At 42.6% G+C, this 13,399-nt stretch overlaps 1 protein-coding gene across 1 annotated transcript in view; it reads left to right on the forward strand.

Moving 5' to 3' along the window:
• cep152 (centrosomal protein 152) overlaps positions 1-13,399 on the forward strand; it is a 106,018-nt gene that overhangs the window by 15,730 nt on the left and 76,889 nt on the right. Inside the window, exon 3 of the mRNA XM_052040432.1 lies at positions 6,211-6,314. Within this exon, the coding sequence (XP_051896392.1) occupies positions 6,211-6,314 (104 nt within the window). The remainder of the gene's footprint in view (positions 1-6,210; positions 6,315-13,399) is intronic.

Here is a 13,399-nt window from a genome sequence, read left to right on the forward strand (position 1 = left end):
AATCCAAACTTGCAGTTCACCCTGGATGCCATGCATCTTTATCTTCTGAATCAACCTACCATGAGGGACCTTATCAAATGCCTTACTAGAGTCCATGTAGATAATGCCCACTGCCTTATCCTTAGCAAGCACCTTTGTCATCTCCTCAAAAATCTCAATCAAGTTTGTAAGGTATGACCTGTCCCAAAGCAGGCCATGCCTTTCCAAAAGCGCATAAATCCTATTGCCAAGTATTCTCTCCAATAGTGTCCTCGCCGACGTGAGGCTCACTGGCCTACAATTACCGGGGTTATCTCTATTTCCCTTCATGAACAAAGGCGCAACGTTTGCTATTCTCCAGTCTTCTGGGACCTCGACTCTTGCTAGTGAGGACACAAAGATCTTTGTCAAAGCCCCAGCAATCCTCTCACTTGCTTCCTTCGATATTCTGGGATATATGCCATCAGGCCCGGGGGATTTATCCACCTTAATGCTTTTCAGAAGATCCAGCACTGTTAGATTGCATGGCATCCAAGGAGAGCTAGCAAACTGGATTCAAAATTGGCTGGATGGTAGGAAACAGCGGGTGATGGTGGAAGAATGTTTCTTAGACTGGAGGTCTGTGATTAATAGTGTCCACTAATCTTGGTGTCATCTGCAAACTTGCTAATCTACCCATCTACATTTTCATCCAAATCATTGATATATATCATAAACTGCGGAGGTCCCGGCTCCAATCCTTGTGGAACACTACTGGTCATGGGCCTCTAGCCACAATAACAGCCTTCCACCCCTACTTTCTGATTTCTATGGGTAAGACATTTCCTAATCCAAATGTTCCTGGATCCCATGCATCTTTATCTTCTGAATCAACCTACCATGAAGGACCTTACCAAATGTCTTACTAAAGTCCATGTAGCTAATGTCCACTGCCTTACCCTCATCAAATTCCTTTGTCAAAATAAACTTTGGGCAGGTCATCGCCAAGTTTGTAAGGCATGATCTGCCCCAGACAAAGTCTGTCCTTAAGCAGGCCATGCCTTTCCAAATGTTGATAAATGCTATCCCTCAGTATCCACTGATGTGAGGCTCACTGGGTATTTACCTGGATTGTCCCTATTTCCTTCCTTGAATAAAGGCACAACATTTGTTGCTCTCCAGTCCTCTGGGACCTCGCTTGCTGCTAGTGAGGATCTTTGTCAAACTCCAGCAATCTCTTCACTTACTGCTTTCAGTATTCTGGGATATATGGCATCAGGCCCTTGGGACTTATCCACCTTGATGCTTTTCAAAAGACCCAGCACTACCTCCTTAATCTCAAAATGTCCCAGCACATTAGCATGCCCCATCCTGTCTTCACTATCCTCCAAATCCTTCTTGGTAAATACTGACACAAAGTACTCATTTACTACCTCAGCCATGTGCTCTGACTCCAAGCACAACGTGACTCCAAGCACAACGTCCCTCCATTATCCTTCAGTGGACTTACCCTCTCCTTGGTTATCCTCTTTCTCTTAATAAAAGTATAAAATGCCTTTGGATTCTCCTTGGTCCTGCTCGCCATGGTCATTTTGTGGCCCCTTTTGGCGTTCCTAATCACCTGCTTGAGTACTTTCCTGCTCTCTTTATATTCTACAAGGGCCTAGTCTGATTTTAGCTTCCTAAACCTTGCGTATGCTTTCTTTTTCTTTCTGACTAAATTTAGGACCTCTCAGGTTATCCAAGCTTCCCTTAACTTACCATTGTTGTCCTTGCTCCTTACTGGAACATGCGATCCTGAATTCTGATCAGCTGGTCTTTAAACAACTCCCGCACGTCAGACGTGGACTTGTCTGACAGCAGCTGCTCCCAATCAACACCCCTTAGCTCCTGTCTTATCCTGTCATAATTTGCCCACCCTCCTAATTTAGTACCTTCCCACAAGATCTGATTTTATACTTGCTCATAATTTACAGTTTGACTATCCTTTTTGTCCTTTTACTGAGACCCTGAGCTTAGCCCAGTTCATGTGGACCCTATCCTAGTGTATAGTTCCTGGTTTTAGTGTCCCATATTATTGGAACCCCTCAATCAGCCGCCATAGTCAACCTAATATGCTTATCTCTACTAATTTGCAAATGACTTGGATGATAACTGAGAAATTGTAACCATGGATATGCTATTTTTAAATTTGGCTTCTTGACCTGGTGGTCTTAAAATGGACCTCTTGCCTATTCCTACCAATGTAATTTGCTTCCACAGCTGGGTCCTTTTTTATTTCTCTGTCCAATATCTTTACGACCTAGTTCAAGATACCAGTTGCACCCTGGCAATAGGTAGGAAGCAAACTGTATGGGGCTTGTAATTCTATTTGCAAAAAATGTTGCCTATCCTCCTAATTCAGGAATTCCCCAAAACAATACCGTGTGATTCTCCTTTTCCAGCTACTGACAGCCTCTGCTGCTCCTCTCCCCCTGGAGAGCTGCGCTGTTGCTGTTAGTTTTATGACTGTCCTTCCAACAGTCATTGTCCCCATCTGCACACAGAACAGTAGTTTGTACCTGTTGGATAAGGATCCCTTTCACTATGAAACTTGGCTTCTTCCCCTTAATCTTTATGGTATATAGTTGCTCTCCTTCCTTTACCACCCACCCCCCCCCCTCCCCTATCCCCACCACCTTTCAACCTGATCCAATCCTACAAGGTATGGAGATCCAGATACTCTTCTTCCTTTGTCTTCTCCAACTTGCATTTCAGCTGAGTTGAGCAGATCTGATTCCCGATGGAACTATCTGCTGCAAATAGTATCACTGTGTGCCAACTTCAACATTTTTATGTTCAAGCATAGTCTGCACTGCCAAAACCTTTTCCATTATTGATACTTTGCATTGTATATTTAAATTAAATATGTAGACTGAAATACTGAATGATGAAATTATGTATTAACCACTGCAAGTTACATGAATACTGAACTGATTTAGCTAATCTTGTTTTCCAAGCTTTTCTTATTTTAGGAGACCAGATCTTTTTAGATTCCATTTAGGGACTAACGTATTCTTCAAAAGTAGGTATGATGACACTGCAGTAAAGGGATCAAGTGAAGTTGCAGGTGTCAGCTAGTTGAGAACAGGGAGGTTAATTATCTATTTGGTTATCATTAGTGTCATCTGGTTCAGTTGATGGAACTCCAGCCTCTAAATTTGTGGTTCTTAACCACAAATATCTGAACTGATGCTTCAATGTAATGAACTACTAAGTCCCTCTGTTCCATAGCATTCTCCAGGGCCCTACCATTCATTGTGAAAGTCCTACCCTGGTTTGTCTTCCCAAAATGCAACACCTCCCACTTAACCGAATTAAAGGCTATTTGCCAATCCTCGGCCCACTTGCCTAGCTGATCAAGGTACCCCTGTAATTTTTGATAACTTTCTTCACTGTCTATAATACCACCGGTCCAAGAAATAACCTTCCAACATCCTCTGCTTTCCACTTTCGAGCTGATTACGAATCCATTAAGCTAGCTCTCCCTGGATCCCATGCAATCTAAACTTCCAGACTTGCCTACCATGCAGGTCCTTGTCAAAGGCCTTGGTAAAGTCAATATAGACAATGTCCGCCACCCTGCCCTCGTCTATCTTCTCGGTTACCTCTTCAAAAAAAAACTCTCAAGAGATTTGTCAGAGACGATTGCCCACACAGAGCTGAGCTGACTTTTCTCCACTCTTTCTAGCTTGATCTTTTCAGCTTAAATTCGCTAAACTTGCTCTCATTGACTGCAGTATTTGCCCCTGATTTTCTCATCTGCCTCTGTACCACTCAGCCCCCTGCAAATTTAGTTTAAAACCATCCGAGTAGCACCAGCAAATCTCCCTCCCAGGATATTGGTCCCCCATCAGTTCAGGTGCAGCATGGTCAGCATGGATAAGTTGAGCCTGTTTCTGTGCTGTGTTACTCTGACTCCATGTATCCTCCTATGCCTTGCCTATTCAAGTATCTGTCTGAAGGCCTCTTTAAAATAGTAGTTGTCTGGTTCCACCACCTCCTCTAGGGCAGTTGTGTTTCTCAAAGTAATCCCACCCTCCCTAACTAGCTCCATGGAAGAAAACTTTACTCGTCTTCCCTTTTAAACCTTCTCCCATTTTCTTTAAATCTATGTGGCCTACTTTTTGAGTACTCCACTGAGGGAGACAGATTCTTCCTATTTGCAGTAAAATTAATAATCTGCATACTTGGGACTTCGGTAGTGCTGAACTGGCAGAATTTCTAGACTACTGGACACTTCTAATTCACTTTTTAAGATATTATTGAGTGTTGTAGTAAATTTTCTGGTGTACCTGCTATGTTTAATGGGAGAGCAAGAAACAGGGCCCTGGTGAATATAAAGAATGCTGGGAAGCAGGGACCTGGTCATTTTCAAGGGAGCATGAAAAACTGGGCCTTGGTCAGTTTGAGGGGAGTGGGGGCCCCAGTGAGCTTCAAAGGGATGTGGGAAACCATGTCCTGGTGAGCATGGCAACTGGGACTCCACAGTCAGAGAGAGCGAGAGCATGGAAACAGACCCGTCAGCCATTGACTCTGTGCCGACCAGCAACCACCTGTTTACACTAATCCTACATTAATCCCATTTTTATGCTGTCCATATTCTCATCAACCCCACCCCCAAGATTCTACCACTCACCTACACACCAGGGACAATTTACAGTGGCCAATTAACGTAGAGTGAGTTGAAATTTGGCAGGTCAACAAATTTCAAGAGAGTGAAGGGAAATATCACCTGGTGAGCCAGGTGCTGTTCATTGGGATTTCCAAATTGTCAGATAGTGGACTGGAGTTTTTCAGTGCTGTGACTAGACCCTCATAACTTTGTATCCCTCAATTAAGTGTCCTGACAGCCTTCTCTGTTCCATAGTACGCAACCCAAGTTTCTCCAGTTTTTCCCATAGTACTGAGGCTGTGGCCTGACCAGTGCAGAGAAGTCAGTTTACCAGATTTGGCTGCGAGTCTTGAGCTGTGCAGTTGTTGGGTGCTTGGAGGGCAATTGGGCATTTACTCTGGAGAGAGCAAGATTCAGTGGTCTGATGTAGCCCTACACTAGTAGAGAGTAATTAACCGGCATTTGGAAAGTCGGGGGAGGCCAGGTGCAGGTGGGTGGGCTGAGGTGGGGGATAGAGAGGGAAAAGAAAATGGAAGGGACCAAGAGGGAAGGGGGTGGAAGCCAGAAGGGAAGGAAACTAAAGAAGGGAGGGGTTCTTGTGGGGGGTGGGGTGGCAGGGGCGGGGTGGGGAAGGCACAAAATTGCTTGCATACATGTGTTGCATATTGTGTCCCCCAGTCCCTGCGTACACGTGCATGCAAACTTAAAAATTTAAGATTCAAGAGCAAGCTACTTGCTCCCTTGTGCCTACTCTGCAATTGATTATGAACACAGCTGATCTTTTACCTGATCACCACTTTCTTCTGTTCATCTCATATCTCTTGATTCCCTTAATATCTAAAAAATCTATTGAATCTATCTATTGTGACTGACTCTTCACAGCCTTCTGGGTGAAGAAATTTCTTCACTTCTCTGTCCTGAATGCCTGATACCTTACCTTTGAGACTGCCTCCTAGCATAATATATAACATAGCCAGAGGAATCCTCAGCTCCACATCTACTTTGTCAAGCCTTGGGAATATTGAATTGTATACATTTGAATGAGATCACTTCTCATTCTTCTGAACTGAAGAGTGTGGGTCTTGTTTGCATAATGCTGACTCTTGTGACAAACCCACGACACATAGAATCATAGAAATGTACAGCATAGAAATGGGTCCTTTCAGCCCACCTGGTCCATACTGACTGTAATGCCTATCTACACTAATCTCATTTACCTGCATTAGGCCCACTCTGCCATTCCCATCCAAGTACCTGTCCGTCCATGTTTCAAAAAAAAACATGCAAAGGCATTTCCACTCATGAAAATTGGGTATAGAATTATTGTAGATTGACATAGAATTGTATGTTTCCAGTATTGTATCATCATAGAATGTGATGTCTGAAGTTAACTCTGTGGGTCAGACACCATTAAATGGACCTCATTTAAAGATGTGATTAGTGGACATTTGACTTCATGTGTTGTTTTTTGGTGTCAAAGGTAGAAAAGCATTCTGTTCTGAACACAAGCATTGTACATTAAAGGAACAAGCCATAGTATTGGGTGCAGGTCTATTTAATTATGGTACTAATGTTTTATTTGTTTATTTTGTACTCAGCTACACCAGTTGTTGATGACCGGTCTTCCTGATGATATGCTGGAGGACAGCAGAGACATTTCTTCTCCAGAGCTGAATTACTCTGGCTGCAGTGCTAATAACAGGTTTTTTAAAAAACGTGTTTTTTTAAAGATCTACATGTATTGCTAGTATGAAGATGTACAGTGGCATGCAAAAGTTTGGACACCCCTGGTCAAAATTTCTGTTACTGTGAATAGTTAAGTGAGTAGAAGATGAACTGATCTCCAAAAGTCACATTTTAAGCAAGATTAGTGTCTTATTTTTGTTTTGTACAATTCTAGAGTGAAAAAATAGAAAGGAGCACCATGCAAAAGTTTGGGCACCCCAAGAGATTTGAGCTCTCAGATAACTTTAACCAAGTTCTCAGACCTTCATTAGCTTGTTAGGGCTATGGCTTGTTCAGTCATCATTAGGAAAGGCCAGGTGATGCAAATTTCAAAGCTTTATAAATACCCTGCCTCCTCAAACCTTGTCCCAACGATCAGCAGCCATGGGCTCCTTTAAGCAGCTGCCTAGCACTCTGAAAATTAAAATAAATGATGCCCACAAAGCAGGAGAAGGCTATAAGAAGATAGCAAAGCACTTTCAGGTAGCTGTTTCCTTAGTTCGTAATGTAATTAAGAAATGGCAGTTAACAGGAAATGGCAGTTGAGGTCTGGAAGACCAAGAAAACTTTCTGAGAGAACTGCTCGTAGGATTGCTAGAAAGGCAAATCAAAATCCCTGTTTGACTGCAAAAGACCTTCAGGAAGATTTAGCAGACTCTGGAGTGGTGGTGCACTGTTCTACTGTGCAGCGACACCTGCACAAATATGACCTTCATGGAAGAGTCATCAGAAGAAAACCTTTCCTGCGTCCTCTTCACAAAATTCAGTGTCAGAAGTTTGCAAATGAATATCTAAACAAGCCTGATGCATTTTGGAAACAAGTCCTGTGGACTGATGAAGTTCAAATAGAACTTTTTGGCCACAATGAGCAAAGGTATGTTTGGAGAAAAAAGGGTGCAGAATTTCATGAAAAGAACACCCCTCCAACTGTTAAGCACGGGGGTGGATCGATCATGCTTTGGGCTTGTGTTGCAGCCAGTGGCACGGGGAACATTTCACTGGTAGAGGGAAGAATGAATTTGATTAAATACCAGCAAATTCTGGAAGCAAACATCACACCGTCTGTAAAAAAAAAAGCTGAAGATGAAGAGGATTGCTTCTACAACGGGATAATGACCCTAAACACACTTCAAAGTCCACAATGGACTACCTCAAGAGGCACAAGCTGAAGGTTTTGCCATGGGCCTCACAGTCCCCCGACCTAAGCATCATCGAAAATCTGTGGATAGACCTCAAAAGAGCAAAGCATGCATGACAGCCCAAGAATCTCACAGAATGAGAAGGCTTTTGCAAGGAAGAATGAGCGAAAATCCCACAAACAAGAATTGAAAGACACTTAGCTGGCTACAGAAAGCGTTTACAAGCTGTGATACTTGCCAAAGGGGGTGTTACTAAGTACTGACCATGCAGGGTGCCCAAACCTTTGCTTCGGGCCCTTTTCCTTTTGTTATTTTGAAACTGTAAAAGATGGAAATAAAAAAAGTAATCTTGTTTAAAGATGACACATTACTTTAATATTTTAACTTTCAGCCTTTTGGAAATCAGGTCATCTTTTACTTGCTTAGCTATTCACAGTAACAGAAATTTTGACCAGGGGTGCCCTAACTTTTGCATGCCACTGTAATTCATTTATTATGGGGTTGGAAAGGTGGGAAAGTCGTATAATGGACAATATTTACAATGGATACAATTATGAACTAGAGGGGAGGAAAAAAGTAATGAATAGTAAAACATAACAAACCAAGATCCAGGTTTGAATAGTAAAACATAACAAACCAACAAACCACTGAAAGTCCAGTGTGATAAAGGTCATTCTGATATCAGTGTCAATATTGATTAGAAGAAAGAGACTGCAGATGCTGGAATCTGGAACTAAAAACAGAATGCTGGAAGAAACTCAGTGGGTGAAGCGGCATCTGTGGAGGCAAAAGTTGACAGTTTGGGTCAAGATCCTGCATCAGACTGAGAGGGAAGTGGAGAGATTGCTAGTATACAATATTATGAGGGAGGGGTAGGATAGATGCTGGTAGGTGATAGGTGGAACCAAGTGGGGAGGGGATGATGGGCAGGTGGGGGAGCTCCCCACGCACTCACCTATTGACCTAGTTTTCTTCTTTTGTTCACCTTTCCCAACACCTCCCTCACCATCAGGCAGGTGGTACAGAAGCCTGAAGTCCCACCCCACCAGTTTCAGGGACAGCTATTTCCCTTCAACCATTTGGTTCTTGAACCAACTGGAACGACCCTAATCACTACAGGTTAGCAACACCATGACCACTTTGATCACTTTGCACTCAAATGGACTTTTTTTTTGTTACAATTGTATTCTGTCTTGTAAAAGTTGCATATAGTTTGTTTTTCTTGTAAGTGTTGTTTATATAATGCTATGTGACTGTGATGCTGTTGCAAGTGAGTTTTTGACAAAATCAACTTTGACTTGGTCCCATACTGCTATATATTGGCAATCTTCACTCTTCCCTCTTCTGTCCCAATGTAGAGTTTTGACCCAAACTTTCGACTTGCATCTTTTGCCTCCACACATGCTGCTTGACCTGCTAAGTTCTTCCAGCATTCAATATTAATTAGATTTTTTTAAGCCTAAAAGATTACGGAAAGCATTAGCTGTTCTTGCTCAATCCATTGGATAATGCAGTTATTGAGTACATACATGTCCTAGCACGTGGCATTGAATGTGGTTATCCACTTATGGCCAGAGATGTCAATGTAGTTGTTATCAAAAGTGATGTTGCTGTAAAAAAATTAATTTTGGTAGGTCAAAGACTTGAAAGAATATGGAAAGCAATGCACTTGAATAAGACAAATGAAACTCCTATTGAAAAGAAGACAAAACTTCCTCAAAGTAGGCATTCCTGGAAGAGAAGTGCCAGTAAATTAATACAAAGCAAAATCCTGTGGATGCTGGAAATCTGAAATAAAAGCAGAAAATATGAGAAATGCTCACGAGGTCAAGTTGCATTATTGAACTGAGCAGCAATTTCATCAGAACTGGGAATAGTTAAACATTTTCTAAGGTTCAGGGGAAATGGATGGGTGCAGTCAGGATGGGCTAAACAAAGGGATAAAATAGGTAAAAAGTTGTAGTTCCTTGCATTAATGTGTCTTTGATTGTATGATATTTGATTTGCAGCAAAAGCAAAGGGTTTTGTTCCTGAAAATGTGGTTTGGTGTATCTGTTAGGAGGACATGTTTAGCTTGCACAAATGCCGGAGCCACTACTACATCAATTTCCTAACTTCACTGACATTCATAAAGAAAAGCAAAAGGGAAGTCCAAGTAACAACAACAGAACATGCTAGGTATTGGTATTGGTTTATTATTGTCGCTTGTACTGAGGTACAATGAAAAGCTTGTCTTACAAACCGATGGTACAGGTCAATTACACGTACACAGTGCGGTTACATTGAGTCAGTACAGACTGCATTGATGTAGTACAGGTAAAAACAATAACAGTACAGAGTAAAGTGTCACAGCTACAGAGAGAGTGCAGTGCAATAAGGTGCGAGGTCACAACAAGGTAGATCGTGACGTCATAGTCCATCTCATTGTATAAGCGAACTGTTCAATAGTCTTATCACAGTGGGGTAGAAGCTGTCCTTAAGTCTGTATCCTTCAGGCTCCTGTATCTTCTACCCAATGGAAGAGGAGAGAAGAGAGAATGTCCTGGGTGGGTGGGGTCTTTGATTATGCTGGCTGCTTCACCAAGACAGTGAGAGGTAAAGACAGTCCAAGGAGGGAAGGCTGGTGTCTGTAATGCACTGGGCTGTGTCCACAACACTCTGCAGTTTCTTGCGGTCCTGGGCAGAGCAGTTGCCGTACCAAGCCGTGATACATCCAGATAGAATGCTTTCTATGATTCTTTTTTTTCTTTTTCCTTTTCCTTTTTTTCCTTTTCTTTAGCTCATGGAGCAGACTCCATGGGCTGAATGGCCTACTTCTGCTCCCCTGTCTTGTGATCTTGTGATCTATGATGCATCGGTAAAAGTTGGTGAGAGTCAAAGGGGACAAACCAAATTTCTTTAGCCTCCTGAGGAAGTAGAGGCGCTGGTGAGCTTTCTTGGCTGTGGGTTCTACGTGATTTGACCAGGACAGGCTGTTGGTGATGTTCATTCCTAGGAACTTGAAGCTCTCAACCCTCTTGGCCTCAGCACCATTGATGCAGACAAGTGCATGTACACCACCCCCTTTCCTGAAGTCATGACCAGCTCTTTTGTTGACATTGAGGGTGTTGTCATGACACCATTCCACTAAGCTCTGTATCTCTTTCCTGTATTCCGCCTCATCGCTGTTTGAGATATGGCCTACAATGGTGGTATCATCTGCAAACTTGTAGATGGAGTTAGAGCAGAATCTGGCCACACAGTCATGAGTGTATAGGGAGTAGAGGGCTGAGGACACAGCCTTGTGGGGCACCAGTGTTGAGAATAATCGTGCCAGAGGTATTGCTGCCTATCCTCACTGATTGCGGTCTGTTTGTTAGTTGAGGATCCAGTTACAGAGTCCTAGGTCTCGGAGTTTGGTGACAAGCTTACTTGGGATTATTGTATTGAAGGCAGAGCTGTAGTCAATAAACAATAGTCTAACGTAGGTGTCTTTACTGTCCAGATGCTTCAGAGCTGAGTGTAGGGCCAGGGAGATGGCATCCGCTGTAGACCTGTTTCGGCGATAGGCAAATTGCAATGGGTCCAGGTTGTCTGGTAGGCTAGAGTTGATGCATACCATGACCAACGTCTCAAAGCACTTCATGGTGGTGGATGTTAGAGCCACTGGTCGGTAGTCATTGAGGCATGTTACCTTGCTTTTCTTTGGTACTGGGATGATGGTGGTCTTCTTAAAACAGGTGGAAACCTGAGCTTGAAGCAGGGAGAGGTTAAGTATGTCCGCAAATACTTCTGCCAGCTGATCAGCACAAGATCTGAGCACACGGCCAGGGCAGGTCAGGACACATCTGCGGGTAAAAGAAACAGGATCAATCTTTTCAAGGTGAAGGCACTTGTTCAGAATTGTTGTTCAATACTGACCTGAACTGTTGACTCTGTTTCTCTTTCCACAGATACTCTTGAGTATTACCAGCATTTTCTGTTCTTATTTTAGATTTCCAGCATCTTTTGATTTTCACGAGGGAGTTTCTGTGGTTTTTAAGGATTAAATATCTTTTTAATACTACCACTCTTGCAATATTATTTTTATGCCATGGAGTTTTTCTCTTCTGTGTGAGAAATGGGCAGTTGCTTTGAAATTCTGTCACAAAAGGCTTTCTAGAATTGCGTTGCCTGGGGGTGATAATTGATGGATTGACACTATTGCCTTTAAGTCCTGACTTGGTTTTTATCATTCTGCATTCTTCTCCTGCCACAACCCACACCTTTACCAACCTCTGACCCTGGTCCTCTGATCATTTGTGAACCTCCTCAGATTTTTGCATTGATTAAATGAAGAAGCCGGGGTATGGGGAATAAGAAACCAATAAGAAGTGACTAAAATTAATATAACAGGCATATAAATAACAAGAAATATAAAAATTATTTAAAAACTGAAGCAGAAGTGTAAGAAGGAACAGAACAATCGAGATAAGCTTGGTCAATTTGCAGCGTAACTAATGAGTTAAACAATATGATTATTCAGATGTATATCTGCAGAACACTTTGATATCAAATAGTATATAAATCAAAAAATGGAGTGCTGGAAATTTAAACAAAAACTGCTGGAAATAGGTCAGGCAGCATGACTGGACTGAGAAAGTCATAGTTTCAGGTCAGCAAACCCTTCCTCAACTAAAAAAGTGGAAACATTTAGTGGGGGAGGAAAGGTAGCAACTTGTTGAAGCTGTGACACAGGACCACCATGTGGATGAAAATGTAGGTGGTCTGATTAGTAAAATTGCAGACAACATAAAATTGGCAGAGTTGTGGATAGTGAGGAAGGTTGTCAAAGGATACAGCAGGATACAGATCAGTTGGAAATTTGAGCAGAGAAATGCTAGATGGAGTTTGATCTGGACACATTTAAGGTGTTGCAGTTTGGAATGCCAAATGCAAAAGATAAATGCCAGGACCCTTAAGGGCATTGATATACAGGGGGATCTTAGTGTGTAAGTCCATAGCTCCCTGAAGGAGGCAAAACAAAAATTTGGTGAGGCCACATTTGGAGTATTGTGTGTAATTCTGTCATCATGTTACAGAAAGGATGTGGAGGCTTTGGAAAGGGTGCAGAAGAGTTTAGCCAAGATGTCACCTGAATTGGAGAGTATTAGCTTCGCAGAGAGGTTGGACAAACTTGTTGATATCTGTTTTCTCTGGAGCGTCGAAGGCTGAGGTGCGAACTTGTAGAAGTATATAAAATCACAAGATGCATGGATAGGGTAGACAGTCAGTTCTTTTCCCAGGATGAAAATGTCAAATACTAGAGTGTCTTGGCTTAAGGTGAGAAGGGGAACATTTAAAGGAGATGTGTGAGGTGAGTTTTATTTTTACAAGGTGTGGTTGGTACTGGAATGGGCTGCCAGTGAAGGTGGTGACAGCGGATACGATAGCAACATCTTAGATGCATTTAGACAGTGTTAACAGGCAGGGAATGGAGGGATGTGGATCATGTACAGGCAATTAGATGTACAGGCAATTAGGCAATGTATGGGTAGATAGTCAGAGGCTTTTCCCCAGGGCTGAAGTGGTGGCCACAAGAGGACATAAGTTTAAGGTGCTGGGGAGTAGGTATAGAGGAGATGTCAGGGGTAAGTTTTTTACTCAGAGTGGTGAGTGCGTGGAATGGGCTGCTGGCAACGGTGGTGGAGGCGGATACGATAGGGTCTTTTAAGAGACTGTTGGATAGGTACATGGAGCTGAGAAAAATAGAGGGCTACGGGTAAGCCTAGTAATTTCTAGGGTAGGGACATGTTTGTGGGCCGAAGTAGTTTTTCTATGTTCTATGTAATTGGGATTGGCTTGAGTAGCATCATGGTTGGTGCAGATGTCATGGGCTGCAGGGCTTATTCCTGTGCTGTACTGTTCTATGTTTGATGTGTGACAAACAACATGTAATAGAGAG

This window comes from Pristis pectinata, chromosome 28, assembly GCF_009764475.1.
Source record: "Pristis pectinata isolate sPriPec2 chromosome 28, sPriPec2.1.pri, whole genome shotgun sequence".
Lineage (NCBI taxonomy): Eukaryota > Metazoa > Chordata > Chondrichthyes > Rhinopristiformes > Pristidae > Pristis > Pristis pectinata.